We start from the raw sequence: 18,168 nt of genomic DNA on the forward strand, positions 1-18,168 counted from the left end.
GGTAGGGATTCTATTACAAATGCACCATCCCTGAGGAGCCACCTACGCATGTGATTCGGTGGTACATATATATAAAAGAATCCATAACCTTTGGTGCAGACTGAACCAAATCCCAAAATCTCTGAGATTTTTCTGAGGCAGAGTGGGCTAAATATTTAATGCAGATGATTTTATTTTTTGACTGCGAGATTGCTATGAACAGGTAGCACCTCAACTCTCTTCCCATGAGAAGTATGACTTCATTGACACGTGTCGACTGTGGAGGCATACAAGAAAATTTGGTGTGGAGCTATTTCCACTGCAGTTAAGCCATTGTGACTACTAGAGGTAGAAATTTCAGACATGTCATGTTACTGCTACAAGCTCACCAGTAAATATTTATATACAAATTTTCAGAAGAAAGATTTTTGGAGATACGCACCAATCCCAACACGCTACTATGACATCGTCATGGCAGAGTAGAAATGAGTGCCATTAAAACCATGCATTTCAGGCATTAAAATTGTTTCCGAACCAGATCCGTGGTGCTCAAATTTTTTCAGGCCAGTTTGATATCCTTTGTGTGTAAAAATTTTTGAGCAAGAAAACTTATTATTACAAGTTGCCTTACATCGCACCGACACAGGTAGGTCTTATGGCGACGATGGGACAGGAAAGGGTTAGGATTGGGAAGGAAGTGACTGTGGCCTTAATTAAGGTACAGCCCCAGCATTTGACTGGTGTGAAAATGGGAAACTGAAAACCATCTTCAGGGCTGCCGACAGTGGGGTTCGAACCCACTATCTCCTGATTACTGGATACTGGCCGCACTTACGCGACTGCAGCTATCGAGCTCGGTGAGCAAGAAAACTGTTCATTGCCAACTGTTATGTACACTGGCAGAAAAAAATATCCAAACACAAAGAAGGGATTGTGCTAGATTAACGAACGTTGGTAGGCGTGTTTAAACATCTGAAAGATGACGATGATTCAAATTTCCCACAAATCACATTAGCATGGTGCTAGTAGCTGCCCCATGACGTTGCACATCAGTTTTGCTTTAAATATGGACTGTAATGTGCGAGAGTGTTACTCACCTGTGAGATTGGATGGAGTGACTGAGTAGGTCAAGAATGCCTTTATGAGAACGTAGAGGTCAGTATCAACAGTTCACTGCGGTTGAACGCTGCCGAATAATAGGGCCACGTGAAGGTGGGTTTTCCTTCCGCGCTATTGCAGAACAACTTGGCAGGAATGTCTCCACTGTGCATGTGTGCTGGCAGCAGTGGTCACGAGAAGGTACATGCATAAGAAGACCGGGCTCCGGACGTCCCCGTGGCACCACCGAGAGGGAAGGCCGCCGTATTTGGCGTATGGTTGTGGCGCAGCGGACGGTGTCTGCAGCAACAATTCAAGCGGCAGTTGGCACCACAGTGACACAACGAACTGTTCGAAATCTTTTACGTGAAGGACAGCTCCAAGCTAGACACACGGCGACGTGCATTCCAATTACCACAAACCACCGTCGTCTGCAACTTCACTGGTGTCAAGTGAGAGGTCATTGGAGGATGGAGGGGAGGTCTGTTGTTTTCCGATGAAAGCCAGTTCTGCCTTGGTGCCAGTGATTGCCCTGTGTTGGTTAGGAGGAGGCCATAAGAGCACCTGCATTCCACCTGTCTGCGGCGTCGACACACTGGACCTACACCGGGAGTTCTGGTCTGGAAGCAATTTCCTACGACAGCAGGAGCACTCTAGTGGTTATCCCATGCACCCTGACTGCAGATGTGTACGTCCGTCTGGTGATTCGATCTGTTGTGCTGCCATTCATTAACAGCATTCCTGGGATTGTTTTCTAACAGGATAATGCATGGTCCTATGCCACTGTTGTAACCCAACGTGCTCTGTTGCCTTGGCCTGCTCAATCCCCCGATCTGTGCCCAATCGAGCACATATGGGACATTATTCGACGACAACTCCAGTGTCATCTACAACCAGCATTAACCGTTCCTGTTTTGACCAACCAAGTGCAACAGGCATGGAACTGCATCCCACATGTTGACATCCAGCACCTGCACGACATAATGCATGCCTGCATTCAACAGTCAGGCGATTACACAGGTTATTAATAGACCAGCTTGGCACATATGCGATGGCTTTTCTTGCATGGATATTAACCTGCAGTCTTGTACCTTTAATCACTTAAATATGTTAACCTCGACAAATATATTGCGAAAATGTCCACATTCTACATTCCTTATTTCATGGTGCTTGGATATTTTTTCTTTCAGTGTAGACAACAGGACCCAGAGGGGGCAGCCAAGGTAATAAAACCAGGGTAGCCATGTTGGATTTTGATCAGTGTGTTGAAATATTTCAGAGTAACTTTACGTATACAAATGGAAAGCTAGAAAGCTAAATGTGGTTCCACCTATTCAATACTTGATTAGTAATATAAAAGCTAAATTATTTTGGGATTAATTTCTACCTCATGTGGTCATCTTCAGCCAAAAATTTTATAAAAACTGGTAAGACATGACATGAAAACATGCAATGGATTAGTGTTAAAATGAAGTTCTGTTCTACAGAAAAAAGATTAAATGCACACTCTTGCTTGGTAAACATCGAAATAAAATTCAGCTATATTACACTGCTTAGGTGAAATTACAAAATAAATTATCTTCTTAAAATCATCCTAACCCATTGAGCCCTGCATATTTGTTGGATTGAAACTGCATTGGCGCTGGGATTATTTTGGAGGAAATATAGTATCGATTCATGTCGTGAGAAATTTCTTTCTTACAAGACCATTAAAGATTTAAATATACATGAAAACAAAAGGCTTTCATACTACAAACTGCGGAACAAGGAATACAGTAAAACATTTTATTTTATTAGCATCACGGGTCCGTGCTCAGTCCGCCTGCTGAGCTGTAACACGGCCTTCTTTTTGCATTTCCTCTTCGATTTCCACATCTATTTGTTCTTCAGGAGCATTGCTAACACTAATACTAATATTACTACTAATTTCACTGAAAAAATTACATTCCTAATCATCATTACTTCCTAAAAGGGGTTATATATCGGTAAATATCAGTTCTATACTGGCAGCCATCTTGTTTACAAGCGAATCTCAAAGTCGAAAGATAGCCCACTTCAAACTAATATTACCAAGCACACTCTCGATATTTATATCAGCAAAGAGCATATAACATTGCAAAGAAAGAATCCCTACACAAATAACAAATGCAACCCACTCTGCCATCTCTTGAGGAAAAGTTGAATTACGTAGTAAAATGAGACAACGGAACAGTTCCGTGGTCCGGCATTTGGTCCACCGAGACGAAGCACGGAACGGTTCCGTGGCTCGGGCCCAATGAGTTAATGAGTACCTTGTTTTGCTTAAAATCTATGTGAATTTTAAAACACCTTTGTAATTTTACCTAAGCAATGTAATATAGCTGAGGATGTTCCAAATGGAACAAAACATGTACTGTAAATGATTGATTTGCATCTTCAGACAGAAATTTTGTAAAAACCGATAAGTCATGACATGAAAACATACGATGGATGAGTGTTAAAATGAAGTTCTGTTATACAACAAAAAGATTAATTCACAGTCTTGCTTCCTAAACATCATCGAATTAAAATTACATCACAGTTCTGCTAAAATGTTGGATAAAATTTCACCATATTAGGCTTATGGTTTACAACATTTGATACAGAATCAAACGAATGAAGGTTTGCATTGTTTTACATAGCTTGTGGTATTTGGCAGTTATTCAATTAGAGTGAAGTGAAACCATGTAAAATTCCATTAGAGATGTTGTGGCTGTTGGTGAGCAGAAATCAGTGAAGCAACAGAAGTCCTTATTATGTAATGTTATGTAAATTTTATCTTGTCATCATTTTGGATAAACAAAAACATTTAAAGAACTGAAGTGTTTATGTAAAGTAAATTATTGTATGAAGCTTTCTTATTTAAAAATTATTACATATTTAGGCATATGAAGAAATGGACTATGAAGAAGATTTATGTTCTGTTACATTTCCTGATTTAAATTGTATTATTTTGTTAACTATAGAAAGGGGTGTGGAAATTTTATACTTGACTTGTGAGGCAGGGTGTGCCACGTATAAGTGGTCCTTTCCTGTCGTTTTGTAATATCCGCTAATATGCAATATGCGATTCCGGAAGAATATTGTCATTGGTCAAAAGAACAAGTGTTTTTATTGGCCAGTATATTATAATTTTTAATTGGTGAATGTGGCAAACTTGAGTGTTGGTATTGGTCATTTGTAATAACTCATTTTCCTGTTTGTGGCTCCTCGCGAGTTCAAGTCACTTTGTCCGCATCTTTGAATTTGGATCACTACAGCGGGCGGGCGTGTTTAGCGCCCGTCCCGCAATGGGTCGTCAGCTGCCAAAGGTAAGCGCTTTGTTTTGGCCTTATGTTATTTAAATGCATTCTTATGTTTCGGAAAATTCCCACTTAATGTAAATTCAGTAATTATGTAGAAGTTCATCTCGTGTGCCGGAGTTTCGAGTTTTCCACATTTTCCAAAATGAGCATTTATATGACTTAGCATTTATGCTAGTAGGCAACGTTGTTTTTATGAGGCAGACCTTCTTTCCTAACTCTAGTTGTAATTGTAGTAACTGTAACACTTTCTCGAATTGTGTAATTAATTTTGTTTCGTTTGAGGTTGCCTCCTTTCATTCTGTAAATTCTGAAACTCTTATGTCAAAGTTTGTTCGTGACTGAAGAGCTTAATTGTTTCCTTTACACTTCTTTTGTTTTGTATCTCAAGTATCAGTTTATCCGCAGTTCATTTTTTTGTTCATTTATAATTATATGTTCATTTCCTTAATAATTTGTCTGTTGGGTGTATTTTTGTAAGTCTTTACTTCCCCATAACGTCATACATTCCATGGACCTCGTAGGGCTTCCCGCACGTTCCACTCTCCTGTCTTAGTTGTTATTTTTAGGCCTGTAAGTGTTCACTGTATTTGATTTAATATTGCGTATCGGAAGATACTCGTCACGCTTCTATGTTCTGATATGAATTCACCGCCAATGCATCATTTTTCTATCTCCTTGTTCATATTATTAAGTATTATATTATTTACTACTGTTATTATTATGTTTATTATTATGTGTAACCGTAATTGTCCCGAATTCGGTTACAGATATCTTGGTATGTTTGTCAGAAGTAAAAAAGAAGAGTAATTGTTTTCCAATTCAGATCAAATTCACAAATTGTCTGAAAAGGCCAAGGGCTTCCCAATAAAGGGGTGAGTCTCATATCAACATGACCATATTTCCCATTTCTTCAACCACATGGCTAATTTTATTATTATTATTATTATTATTATTATTATTATTATTATTATTATTATTATTATTATTATTATTATTATTATTATTATTTGATAGTCTTTTTCAGACAATTTTGTTGTTTTAAAATTCACATAGATTTTAAGCAAAACAAGGTACTCATTAAGATGATTTTAAGAAGATAATATACTTTGTAATTTCACCTAAGCAATGTAACATAGCTGAGGTTGTTCCAAATAGAACAAAACATGTACTGAAGCTCAGAAGTCCAGCGATCTACAATCTGAGATGCTCAGCCTGGCAACAGTTTGTAATTTATCAACCAATTATTCTTTTTAAAAAGTTACATTACAAGATTACATGGTTACCTCTATATTGAACTTGTAGCAGTCAGGTGGAGTAATTGGACCAGCAGCTTTGAAATTCACAGTTTTGATAGAAAAGCTCAGTGTTGCTTTAACGAGAGCAGAGAATTCTATGTTTAACTGATGATATTCCAGGAGAGATTTACTGCTGAATGAAGTTCTCCGTGGTGATGGCGTCATATTCATACATTCTGTAAACAAATTAAAATATTGTTTCAATGGACTTCATTCATAAAGAAATGGAAAAAATTGAATGATACCACAAAACTAGAGAGTTGTTTCTATTCAGTAAAGATATCATTCTTTTCTGAATGGCTTCTCTTTACTGTTCTGAGTAACTATCATAAAGTATTGCCCCAGAAGTAAGCATATTAACTGCACACAATAGAACCCATAGTTTTACTTCAATTCTCTCCAACCTATCTTCACAGTTGATTAAATCCAGTACAAAATGTTCAAATTCCATTAGTTTTGTTTCTTACTGGGACATTATGGTTTACCTTGTTTCTTCATGGGTTTCACGTTCTGCTTCTCAAAGTTCACTTCAAGTTGTCTTTTAACTGAAGCACACAATTTTAACAATGCTCTATACACATAAGCCTGTAATCTCAAAGGTAAACCTGTCCAAACATTCCACAATAAGGTAGTACAGACCTGAAACTTGTATGTGTTGACTTAATGTTCACTTTGTTTACCATGCTCAGGAAATTATACTTATCTTCTACACTTTCATGAAGAGACATCCTATCTATTGATCAGCCCATTAAATAGCAAAAACCAAAAAGAAGGAATTTGTTTCAAGAGTAGAATGATGTTTTCTTTACAGTAATATTTCCTCAAGTTTAGCCCGTCTGGTGGCTATGTTCTCTAACGCATCATGTCTATGGTGCAACACTGTGGTTAGCTAGTTTGAGCCCCACTGGTTGAAAAAAACTTCGCCATCACAATTTTGTCCAGCAAAGTATGAGAGGTGGTGATATATTATTTTTAATCACTAGATTGGGTGCCAAAAGCCTGGATTCAATTCCAAACCTCTTTGCAATATTCATATAGAGTGAGGCCATATGCTGCTGTTAATGGTGATTTATCTGTCAGATAAGGACTAAGCCTTGAGTAGACCCCATGTTATTTGACAGGAGTAGGCCATGTACTGACACCAGGTTTCACCCTCTCCCTCACCACCACCACCACATGCACCCAGATGTGCAGGTCACCTAGGGCCATCAAATGGAAGACCTGGACCAGGTGAGCTGAAGATATCCTGTGAAACTCCCTGCACTTTTTTTTTTTTTTTTTTTTTTTCCTGCTGCTGGTGTGACATTGCACTAACACACTGAAAATTTTCAGCGACGCAAGATTGGGAAAGCGCTAGGCCATAGAAGAAAGTGGCCATGGCCAGCACATGCCTGGCGTGAAGATGGTAAATCACAAAAAAATCATCTTCAGGGCTGCCACCCCCAGCATTGAAAGACATATGCAAAATAAATAATCCTTGAGTTCACTTAAAAAAGTTTATGATCAATTTCCATAACTCCGCTTTTCTTTGTCTATACACCAAGCTTAGGAACAGTGCCTGGATCTTGTCTTCAGTTACTGGAAATAGAAATTGACTACTGGCAGTAATAGTGAAAGCAGCAGGTAATTGAAAGACATTCTTAATTTATAATGGTTAATGGTCATAAAACTCGTTCAGTTCCTAGGCTGACTGGTCAGCACACTAGCCTACGGTTCAGAGAGCTCCAAGTTTGATTCTTGACCAGATCAAGGATTTCAACCTTTTGTTAATTCCTCCAGCTTGGGGGCTGGGTGGGTGTGCTCATCTTAATACACATCTACATACAACAAATCATATTTAAACCCCCCAAAGAAATATGTAATACATCCCTCCACATAAGGGTGACATAAGGAAGGATATCCAGCTGTAAACTTTCCCTTAATCCAGACAAAATGCCAAGCAGCTGGGAACAGATCAAGAGTATGAAGAATGGACAAACAACTAATATTTTCCAGATTAGTAGGGAAATAATTTTAATGGAAAAGATTTCTGAACACTGGAGACTTACATTCCATGGACTCTGCTATTAGAGAACAATAACTACTTCCTAAGAAGCAGATAGACAAGAAAACCAGAATGAGTGTCACACCTGATAGTTAAAACCTGCAGTCACGTACAGATATGGATGCAATGTTATGAGTGAATGCACAGTGAAAAACCGAACTATAATCTGAAATTTCATCAGTAAAAGCAAACCTTGTCAAGAGCACAGTAACAATTTTTTTTAAATCGGATATCTTGAAATTGTTTTCAATTTCCAGGATCACTGCTGAACTGTAATTTGGAGGTGATATCGTTAAATTATTGCCAAAAATCTCAATCGTAACTTTCTTCCAGCAGCCAGATGAATGCTGAAATATTAGAAAATCAAGCACTATAGATAGTGAAAATAAGAAGTTAGTCAAATGTCTTCTTCATGCCTTCCTGATGCCAACCCTATGAGGAGGAATGTAATCACTACTGTGTGTTCCTGTGGTGGTTGGTAGTGTGGTGTGTTGTGTAAATATGAAGAGTATGTTGGGATGAACCCAGTCCCTGAAACCGAAGGATTAATCAACCACGATAAAAATCACTGAACTGGCCGGAATTGAACCCGGGACCCTCTGAACCGAAGGCCTCAATGCTCACCATTAAGCGAAGGAGTCTCTTAGTCAAATAGTGTATTGTCAGCAAGGAGAACATCACTAAAGAGGGAATGCATCAGCAGGAGTGATGTTAATCATCACTCTATATCTTATATACTATTCAATACCTTTATTATAGGTTTCATATATATTCAGAACAACTTTCCAAGCATGATGTCTATGTCAGCCTTGGTGGTGAAGAATTCCAAGAAGTCTACTACTGGTCTCATTTCCAGGAAATTTAAACCTTCTAGAACAATTTAGAGGACTAAGTGGAACACAAACTTCAAGAAAGTCAACGAATCTAAACACAAGATGTTGCATAGACATCCCAACAAAAAATATCTACATGGCTTGGAAGTTATAGGCTAAAGGAGTCAACATGTAAAGTACTAGAAATAAGTAACCGAACACTAAATACACAAACTGTTGAAGTCCCAAACATTGGAAATTTTGCAAGAACGCATAGCACTGTTTATACATTGGTGCAGGCCAAGGGACTGATATTCACTGCAAGTTAACTGTTATTGCACCCATTATCACATCTACAAATGTCACTCTGCAAGAAAGACGATGACAATACATTCTGGCTTCACGCCAAGTATCAAGTTAGTTCCAGGGTAGCATCCTTGCTCCTGAACCCTCAGGTCAGAGGTTCAAACCTTGCTGTAACTGTACGTAATGTTTACTTTTTTTACATAACATGTCACAATCATTTACTATTACTAACATCTCTTTTCATTCCTGTTTTCACGTGTGTTTTGAAATGAGTTATGATAATTTGGTGATGATGCTTGCTGTTGAAAGAGGCCTAACAACTACACCATCAGCCCCTAATGGTACAAAATGAAAAGACAATTTGAAAGTCCAAAACTCATCCACTGACCAGAATTTAGAACGTGATGAAGAATGAATGGATGAATAATAATTTAAAATAATCAGCGGATCCAACTCACAATATTGAATGTTAAAAATAATTCCAAAATTAATCCACTGACTAGAATTCAAAAAAGAGACAATGAACAATGATTATGAACTTAAATCAGTGGATTCCACCTGCAATGCTCCACCTTCGCAGAAACTATCTTGAAACAAAAGTATATACTGACAAAGGGGCTGCTTCCAAAACACAATCATGAATCAATGATGCTTGTTGTTTAAAGGGGTCCAAAATCCACGTCAACAGCCCCTCATAATGGTACTTATCGCTAGGAAAGTAAGAACCATAGTATTTGTCATGTACCGGTACTAATCATGAGTAACATACTCGTGGTGTTCCACACATTGTGGTACTACTCACGGGTAATGTAATACGCACAGGTAACTCAGACCTATGGTGTTTGTTGCATTACGGCACTACTCATAGGCAACGCGCAAACCCACGGTGTTCCTCACATAGGTGTGTTAGTCACAGTGACTTGTACTATACCTTGGTGTTCCTCACATAGTGGGTATTAATCACGGGCAACGCAGACACATGGTGTTTCTCACAATAGTTCTAATCACAGGCAACGTATGCATGTGGTGTTCTGCATATAGTGGTACTAGTCACAGGTACTGTAAAACCCATACTGATTCACTCTCTGTTGCTACTAATCACAAACCTATTATGTACCTAGCATAGTGGTACTACTCGCAAGTAAAAACGACCCACAGAGTTCCTCACGTGATCGTACTAATTACAAGTAGTCCCATGGTTCTAATTCAATCATCCCTTGGTTCCCCCTCTTAGTAGCTTGTTACAACAAGCTGGGAATCCTGTGGGTGTATTCTTCCGTCTGCGTCTCCCACTTACAGGGGAGGATAAATAATTTTTAGCCTCAGCTAAAGTGCGAAGGCATTTAGATTTGAGGCAATCTACATGCCTGTGCATCAGTTTCAATGTTCCGTTCTACTTTACCAGACAGCAGAGTAAACTAGATCTCTCTTGGGTGATCTATGGCTGAGTTGTTGGTTAAACACCAAATGTGTCACCAGAGTTCTTTCACATGCTGATATCATACAACAGCAGCATTGAAAGGATATTTTTCCACCATTCAAAATCTACCTCTGCTGGGTTTGAACCATAATCTTGGGATCTGAAGGCCGATACTTTTATCACCAATACATAGAGGAATCAGTCATGTTAGGAATCAATCTCCGTAGTCACAAGGCTGTTGGGAAAGAGGCCATGTCAGACGAGCGTGCTGTGGAACCTCCATCAGTTGGGAAAATGTACATTGAGTAAGAGTGATCGCATCAGTCTCCGATAAGACACGTATCTCAACTGACTGGCGGGGCCCTGTCCAAGTATATTGTGAGCCTAGCATTAGATATGACCCATACACTGGCATCAAAGGTCAGGACGCATTCTATATGTGGATCTCTCACAACAGTCCTGGTGTGCTGGAGCGCATCCACATCCAGTTAACTGCTCATGAATATATTGATATTTCTAGCTTCCTTTTGTCTCAGAACATTATCTGCAAGGATCAGTTTTCCAGCAGGATAAACATCCAGAACACCAAGCTGAAGTCTTTCAAGTGTAGTTTCGGGTAAGGACCGAGATCATAGTTTTAGATTGACCTGTGAAGTCACTGGACCTGATCATGGAGAATGTATGGGATTTGTTAAAACAAAGGAGACTATATAGATAATCCATTGAGAAATGCAGAATAGTTGTGGGATCAAGTTCTCAGGATCTATTTCCACAACTTGGTGGACTCCATGCCGCAAAAAATCCACAGAACTTGGTAAGCCCAGGACATGCGGACAATGTATTAGGCCCACATGCATGTTAATGTTTCTTTTCTCTTTATTTTGTAGAGGGAAGACAGATTCAATCTTAAAAGTATTGATGTTATTCCTAGTTACTTTCCTCTGTGCTATGGACCAGGTAAGGTCTACAATAGGGGTTTCGAACTTGTAAGGGCTCAAGGGCCACATGATAGCAGGCTGAACTTTAAAAACAGCCCAATTTTCGTAAAACTCTATAAATAGAACATAGGTACCAGTATGAAATAATGCGCTAGTTCAACTGAAAGAAAGTGAAAGCGGCTATCTTGCGAATTAAAACTAAATCCACAGGGGTGGACAATATATGTAGAAGGTGTTTCAAAAAGAATATACGTATTTCGAATGCATATATTTATTAAACTGTAAGGCATACGAATATGAAACTTTACACACATACTTATGAACCTCTCAAGTTCAGATTACAGATGTTCAATATGTCCTCCATCAGCGACATGAACTATATCACATCGATACTCAAATTCCTCCCATACTCTGGCAAGCATGTCCTTCGTCACTGATGTTACGGCAGTATGGATCTGTTTCTTCAACTCTTCCAGGTTCTGTGGGAGTGGTGGTACATAAACATTGTCTTTAACAAAACCCCACAGGATTAAGTCACAGGGTGTCAAATCCAATGACCGTGGAGCCCAGCTGAGACATGCTAAGTTGCCAGCTCCTTGACGATCCATCCAACGGTTTGGTATAGTTTCAATCAGATATTCATGCACTTGGCGACTCCAGTGAGGGGGTCTTGTTGAAAAATGAAGTTGTCTGATGAACCAGTTTCTTCGTGCAGCCTCAGAAAGAACCAGTTTTGTAACATAGTGGGTTCTGTAGGCCCCAAATTCGAACATTGTGTTTGTTCACCTGACCACTAACATGGAAAGTCGCTTCATCACAGAACATAATGCATTGTGTGAAAGTGTTATCATTGTCAATAGCATCAAGAATCTCATTACAAAATGCCACACGTTTGCGTTTATCATCAGGACGCAGAGCTTGTAACAGATGTAATTTGTACGGCTTCATAACCAACTGACGTCTCAAAACATGCCAAATTGTTGTTGTAGGCAGTTGTAACTCCTGACTGGCACGACAAGTTTATTTTGAAGGACTACATTGGAAAGCAGTTTCAATCAGCGCAACATTTTCTTCAGGAACACGAGGGTGGCCAGGACTCTTTCCTTTGCATACACATCCTGTGTCTACAAACTGTCGATACCATCTGCGAACGTTCCACCCATTTGCAGGATCAATTTGGTACCTCAACCAGAAATGTCTTTGCACTGTAATCACGAAATTGCACTTCGCAAACTCGAGAACACAAAATGATTTCTGCTGCAGAGTAGCCATTTTAAACATATGATGGTTACGAAGCAAAACAGAGTACAACTGACATCTTGCGGCTATTAATACAAACTATACTATGTATATGTTTCTCCAATAGCTGAGCCAAGGTGCAGCGGTCGATAGTTTGGACAAAATAATACTTTGTAATAGTATATTCTTTTTGAAACACCCTGTATTATAATGCTAAAGAAAATTATTGACTACTATTCCAGTATTGACATCCATACACAACTTCTCCCTTCAAAACAGTGTATTTCCAACTGTCTGGAAAATGGCCCTGGTACAACCTTTACCAAAAATAAAATCTCCTAGAATAAACATTGACTACAGACCTATTGATATCCTGTCTACAGTATAATAGCCAAGGAACTCTAACACACTGTGCATAATCAAATCACGAACTATCTCAACGACCATGATATACTAGACCCACACCGGTCAGGTTTCCGACGCAATCACAGTACATGTACTACGTTAGTAAGTGTGACTGACGATATAAGACAGGCTATTGATGAGCAAAAACTGAATTCTAGTATTACTGAACTTCCGCAAAGCATTCGACTCTGTAGACCATGAGTTGTTCCTATCCAAACTATCGCCTAGGGTTCTCCTACAGTACTCTGAGATGGATGGGAGCCTATTTACACGAACGTCAACGTGTCGTCAATCAAGTTACCTTTTCGTGGCAATATGCGATAACAGGTGTCCCATAAGGGTCAACTCTAGCTCCCTTGCTATTTTCTGTCTATATCAACGACTTAGCTATACAGCTGACACATTGTAAATGTCACATTTATGCTGACAATGTACAATTGTACATCCATGCAAAACACACACGTTTCAAAAGTAATCGAGCAAATTAACATGGATCTAGAGGCCATAAGCAAAGGGTCTTCCAAACATGGACTTATTTTAAACCCGAAAAAATCCCAAACCATAGCAGTTGCCCACCCAAGACTTATTTCCAGTAATTACCGCATGTCCATCCCTGATGTACAACTACAAAACCAAGCTTCACCCTTTGGCAAGAGTATAAAAAAAATCGCTGAGTAATCATTGACCAACACTTCTCGTGGACGGATCAGACAATATCTGTGGGTAGACGAGTTTTCGCGATGCTGCACCTATTAAACAAATTCAAATTTACTTTCCCGTTCAGTTTAAGGAAGAAACTACTTGAAACCCTCGTTCTTCCAATATTCTATTATTGTGACGTAGTTTACAAAGACGCGAAAACCGAGCTTAGAGATAAACTACAATGTACACAGAATACCAGTGTAAGATTTATACGTAATCTGACATTTTCAGAACGTTACCCAATCTCCTCCTCTGCGAACCGTGTGACCTTGCCGCGGTGGGGAGGCTTGCGTGTCCCAATGATGCAGATAGCCGAGTCGCAGCTGCAACCATATCGGATGGGTATCTGTTGAGAGACCATACTAACGAATGGTTCATCGAAAGGGGGGTAGCAGCCTTTCGGTAGTTGCAAGGGCGGCAGTCTAGATGATTGACTGATACGGCCTTGTAATAATACTCAACATATCTTAGCTGTGTTGATACTACTACACGGCTGAAAGCAACGGGAAACTACAGCCATAACTACCTCCCGAGGACATGCAGCTCTCTCTGTATGAATGGTGTACTGATGATGGCTTCCTCCCGGGTAAAATATTCCGGAGGTAAACTAGTCCCCCATTCGGATCTCCGGGTGGGGACTACACGAGAGGGAGCAATCATCAGGAAGATGGATACTGACATTCTGCAAGTTGGAGCGTGGAATGTTAGATGTTTGAATCGTTGTGGTAGGTTAGAGAATCTGAAAAGGGAGATAGATAGGCTAAAGTTAGATGTAGTTGGTATATGTGAAGTACGTTGGCAGGAAGAACAAGATTTTTGGTCAGGCGACTACCGAATTATCAACACAAAATCAAACAGGAGAAATGCAGGAGTTGGTTTAATAAGAAAATAGGGCAGCGGGTAAGCTACTACGACCAGCATAGTGAAAGAATTATTGTCAAGATAGACACGAAACCAATGCCCACCACAATAGTGCCTACTAGTTCAGCGGATGATGAAGAAATCGAAAGAATATACAAGGAGATAGAAGATTTAATATAATATGTAAAAGGTGATGAGAATCTAATTGTGATGGGAGACTGGAATGCAGTGGTAGGCCAGGGAAGAGAAGGTAGAACAGTAGGAAAATTTGGATTGGGACAAAGGAACGAAAGAGGAAGTCTGCTGGTTGAATTCTGCACTGATCATAATTTAGTCCTTGCCAATACTTGGTTCAAACACCACGAACGATGGCCGTATACGTGGGCGAGACCTGGAGACACTGGAAGGTATCAAATAGACTTCATTATGATTAGGCAGAGATTCAGAAACCAGGTGTTGGATTGCAAAACCTTCCCAGGAGCAGACGTGGACTCTGACCACAACTTGTTGGTCATGAAGTTGAAGAAATTGAAGAAAGGAAAGAATGCAAAAAGATGGGATCTAGACAAGTTGAAAGAAAAGAGTGTGAGGGATTGTTTCAAGGAACATGTTGCACAAGGACTAAATGAAAAGGCTGAAGGGAACACTATAGAGGAAGAGTGGAGAGTCATGAAAAATGAAGTCAGTAGGGCTGCTGAAGAAATGTTAGGAAGGAAGAAAAGATCAACTAAGAATCAGTGGATAACTCAGGAGATACTAGACCTGATTGATGAATGACGAAAATACAAGAATGATAGAAATGAAGAGGGCAGAAAAGAATACAGGCGATTAAAGAATCAAGTGGATAGAAAGTGCAAGGTAGCTAAGGAAGAATGGCTGAAGGAGAAATGCAAGGATGTCGAAGGCTGTATGGTCCTGGGAAAGGTAAATGCTGCATACAGGAAAATCAAGGAAACCTTTGGAGAAAGGAAATCTAGGTGTATGAATATTAAGAGCTCAGATGGAAAGCCACTTCTAGGGAAAGAAGACAAAGCAGAAAGATGGCAGGAGCATATCCAACAGTTGTATCAAGGTAAAGATGTAGATAATTTGGTTCTGGAACATGAAGAGGCTGTTGATGCTGATGAAATGGAAGACCCAATTTTGAGGTCAGAGTTTGACAGGGCTGTGAGTGACCTAAATAGGAACAAGGCACCTGGAATTGATGACATTCCCTCTGAATTACTGACTGCCTTACGAGAAACCAGCATGGCAAGGTTATTTCATTTAGTGTGCAAGATGTATCAGACGGGAGAAGTCCCATCCAATTTTCGGCAGAATGTTGTTATACCTATTCCCAAGAAAGCCGGTGCTGACAGGTGTGAAAACTACCGCACCATTAGTTTAGTATCTCATGCCTGCAAAATTTTAACACATATTATTTACAGAAGAATGGAAAAACAAGTTGAAGCTGAGTTGGGAGAAGATCAATTTGGCTTCAGAAGAAATGTAGGAACATGTGAAGCAATCGTGACTTTACGTCAATGATCTTAGAGGATCGAATCAAGAAGGACAAGCCCACGTACATGGCATTCGTAGACCTAGAAAAGGCATTCGATAAAGTTGATTGGATCAAGCTATTTCCGATTCTGAAGATGATAGGGATCACATACCGAGAACAAAGAATTATTTACAATCTGTATAAAAATCAGTCTGCAGTGATAAGAATCGAGGGCTTTGAAAAAGAAGCAGCAATCCAGAAAGGAGTGAGGCAAGGCTGCAGTTTGTCCCCTCTCCTTTTCAATATTTACACAGAACAGGCAGTAAAGGAAATCAAAGAGAAATTTGGAAAGGGAATCACAGTCCAAGGAGAGGAAATCAAAACCTTGAGATTTGCCGATGATGTTTTATCTCAGACTGCAGAAGATCTCGAGAAGTTGCTGAATGGTATGAACGAAGTCTTGGGTATAGAGTACCAGATGAAAATAAATAAGTCCAAAACAAAAGTAATGGAGTGCAGTCGAACAAAGGCAGGTGATGTAGGAAACATTAGATTAGGAAATGAAGTCTTACAGGAAGTACATGAATATTGTCACTTGGGTAGTAAAATAACTAATGATGGCAGAAGTAAGGAGGAGATAAAATAAAGACTAGCACAAGCAAGGAAGAGCTTTCTTAAGAAAAGAAATTTGCTCACTTCAAACATTGATATTGGAATCGGGAAGATGTTTTTGAAGACTTTCGTGTGGAGCGTGGCATTGTATGGAAGTGAAACATGGACGATAACTAGCTCAGAAAGAAAGAGAATAGAAGCTTTTGAAATGTGGTGTTACAGAAGAATGTTGAAGGTGAGATGGATAGATCGAATCACGAATGAAGAGATACTGAATCGAATTGGTGAGAGGAGATCGATTTGGCTAAATTTGACGAGAAGAAGAGATAGAATGATAGGACACATCTTAAGACACCCAGGACTTGTTCAGTTGGTTTTTGAAGGAAGTGTAGGTGGTAAGAACGGTAGGGGTAGACCAAGGTATGAATATGACAAGCAGATTAGAGCAGATGTAGGATGCAATAGTTACATAGAAATGAAAAGGTTAGCACAGGATAGGGTGGCATGGAAGGCTGCATCAAACCTGTCTATGGACTGATGACTCAAACGCACACCCAATCTTACGTCGACCTCGGATGACTATGCCTTGAAGATAAGCGCAAGCTGCATACCATGATTTCATTGCACCGAATCCTTACCTTACAATCCCCATCTCACCTGTATGAACGATTTCATAGCCTTTCTGAACACCATGATAAAAACACCAGAGCGCTCAGCTCGACATTGCTCGCTATCCCTAGGCATAAATCCTCAACCTACAACAATTCCTTCACTGTTATAGCCCGCCGTGAATGGAACTTCCTTCTGCAGGAGGTCAGAGGGATATCATACCACGGAAGATTTAAAAGTTTGTGCTCAAAATATCTCTATGAAACGAGCTTGTAGTGCAACAGATCCAGATGATTATCATCATCATTATCATTATATCATTCATCAATAGTGTTAGAGAGTACTCAGCTGTGGTTCCCTGCAAAGTTAACCTTATTCCAATCCCCATTTTGTAATATTTTTCACCGACAAAAACACTAAAACTGTAACATTCCTTAGTGTGATATATTTCTGTAATTGAACAAATTAATTGTAAATATTAGTAGATTTGTCTATAATATTATTATTATTATTATTATTATTATTATGAGTCGTGGCCCTCCTTGTGCTCAGGCGGCTAGGACTACACAATTCACCGGTGGTCCATAACCCGTTAGAGGAGAGATCCTCACTTGGACTATGTGCAAGTAGGGCAGCATCCTGCTTCATGAATTTACCGAGCTCAGAACACTTTAAGCAAGCCTCGGACCTATGGGAGTAATGGAGTCCCACTCCCATTTGACAGGCGAGGGGCTCCTTGGAAACAACTTGGCGAACGAAATGGAATTCGATGGGGAGCTATCAATATTAATGGGGCTTATGGAACAAAGAAGGTAGAACTAGCTGAGTCAGCAAAGAGGATGCATCTGGATGTGCTAGGAGTAAGTGATATTCGGGTAAGAGGAGATAAGGAGGAAGAGATGGGAGATTATAAAGTGTACTTCACGGGTGTTAGAAAGGGAAGGGCAGAGTCTGAGGTAGGGCTCTTTATCAGGAATACCATTGCACGCAACATAGTTTCTGTTAGGCACGTAAGTGAGCGAATGATGTGGGTAGATTTGTCAGT

General features: G+C 39.7%; 1 protein-coding gene across 3 annotated transcripts in view; it reads right to left on the reverse strand.

Annotated features, from left to right (window-relative positions):
* The window catches only part of LOC136864311 (mucolipin-3), a 226,723-nt gene that overhangs the window by 135,096 nt on the left and 73,459 nt on the right, over positions 1–18,168 (reverse strand). For all 3 annotated transcript variants that reach the window (XR_010859294.2, XR_010859293.2, XM_067141128.2), the window contains exon 5: positions 5,684–5,871. Coding sequence is in view for 1 of the 3 variants with exons in the window: in XM_067141128.2 (XP_066997229.2) it covers positions 5,684–5,871 (188 nt within the window). In the remaining 2 variants the exon portion in view is untranslated. The remainder of the gene's footprint in view (positions 1–5,683; positions 5,872–18,168) is intronic.

Source organism: Anabrus simplex, chromosome 2, assembly GCF_040414725.1.
Source record: "Anabrus simplex isolate iqAnaSimp1 chromosome 2, ASM4041472v1, whole genome shotgun sequence".
Lineage (NCBI taxonomy): Eukaryota > Metazoa > Arthropoda > Insecta > Orthoptera > Tettigoniidae > Anabrus > Anabrus simplex.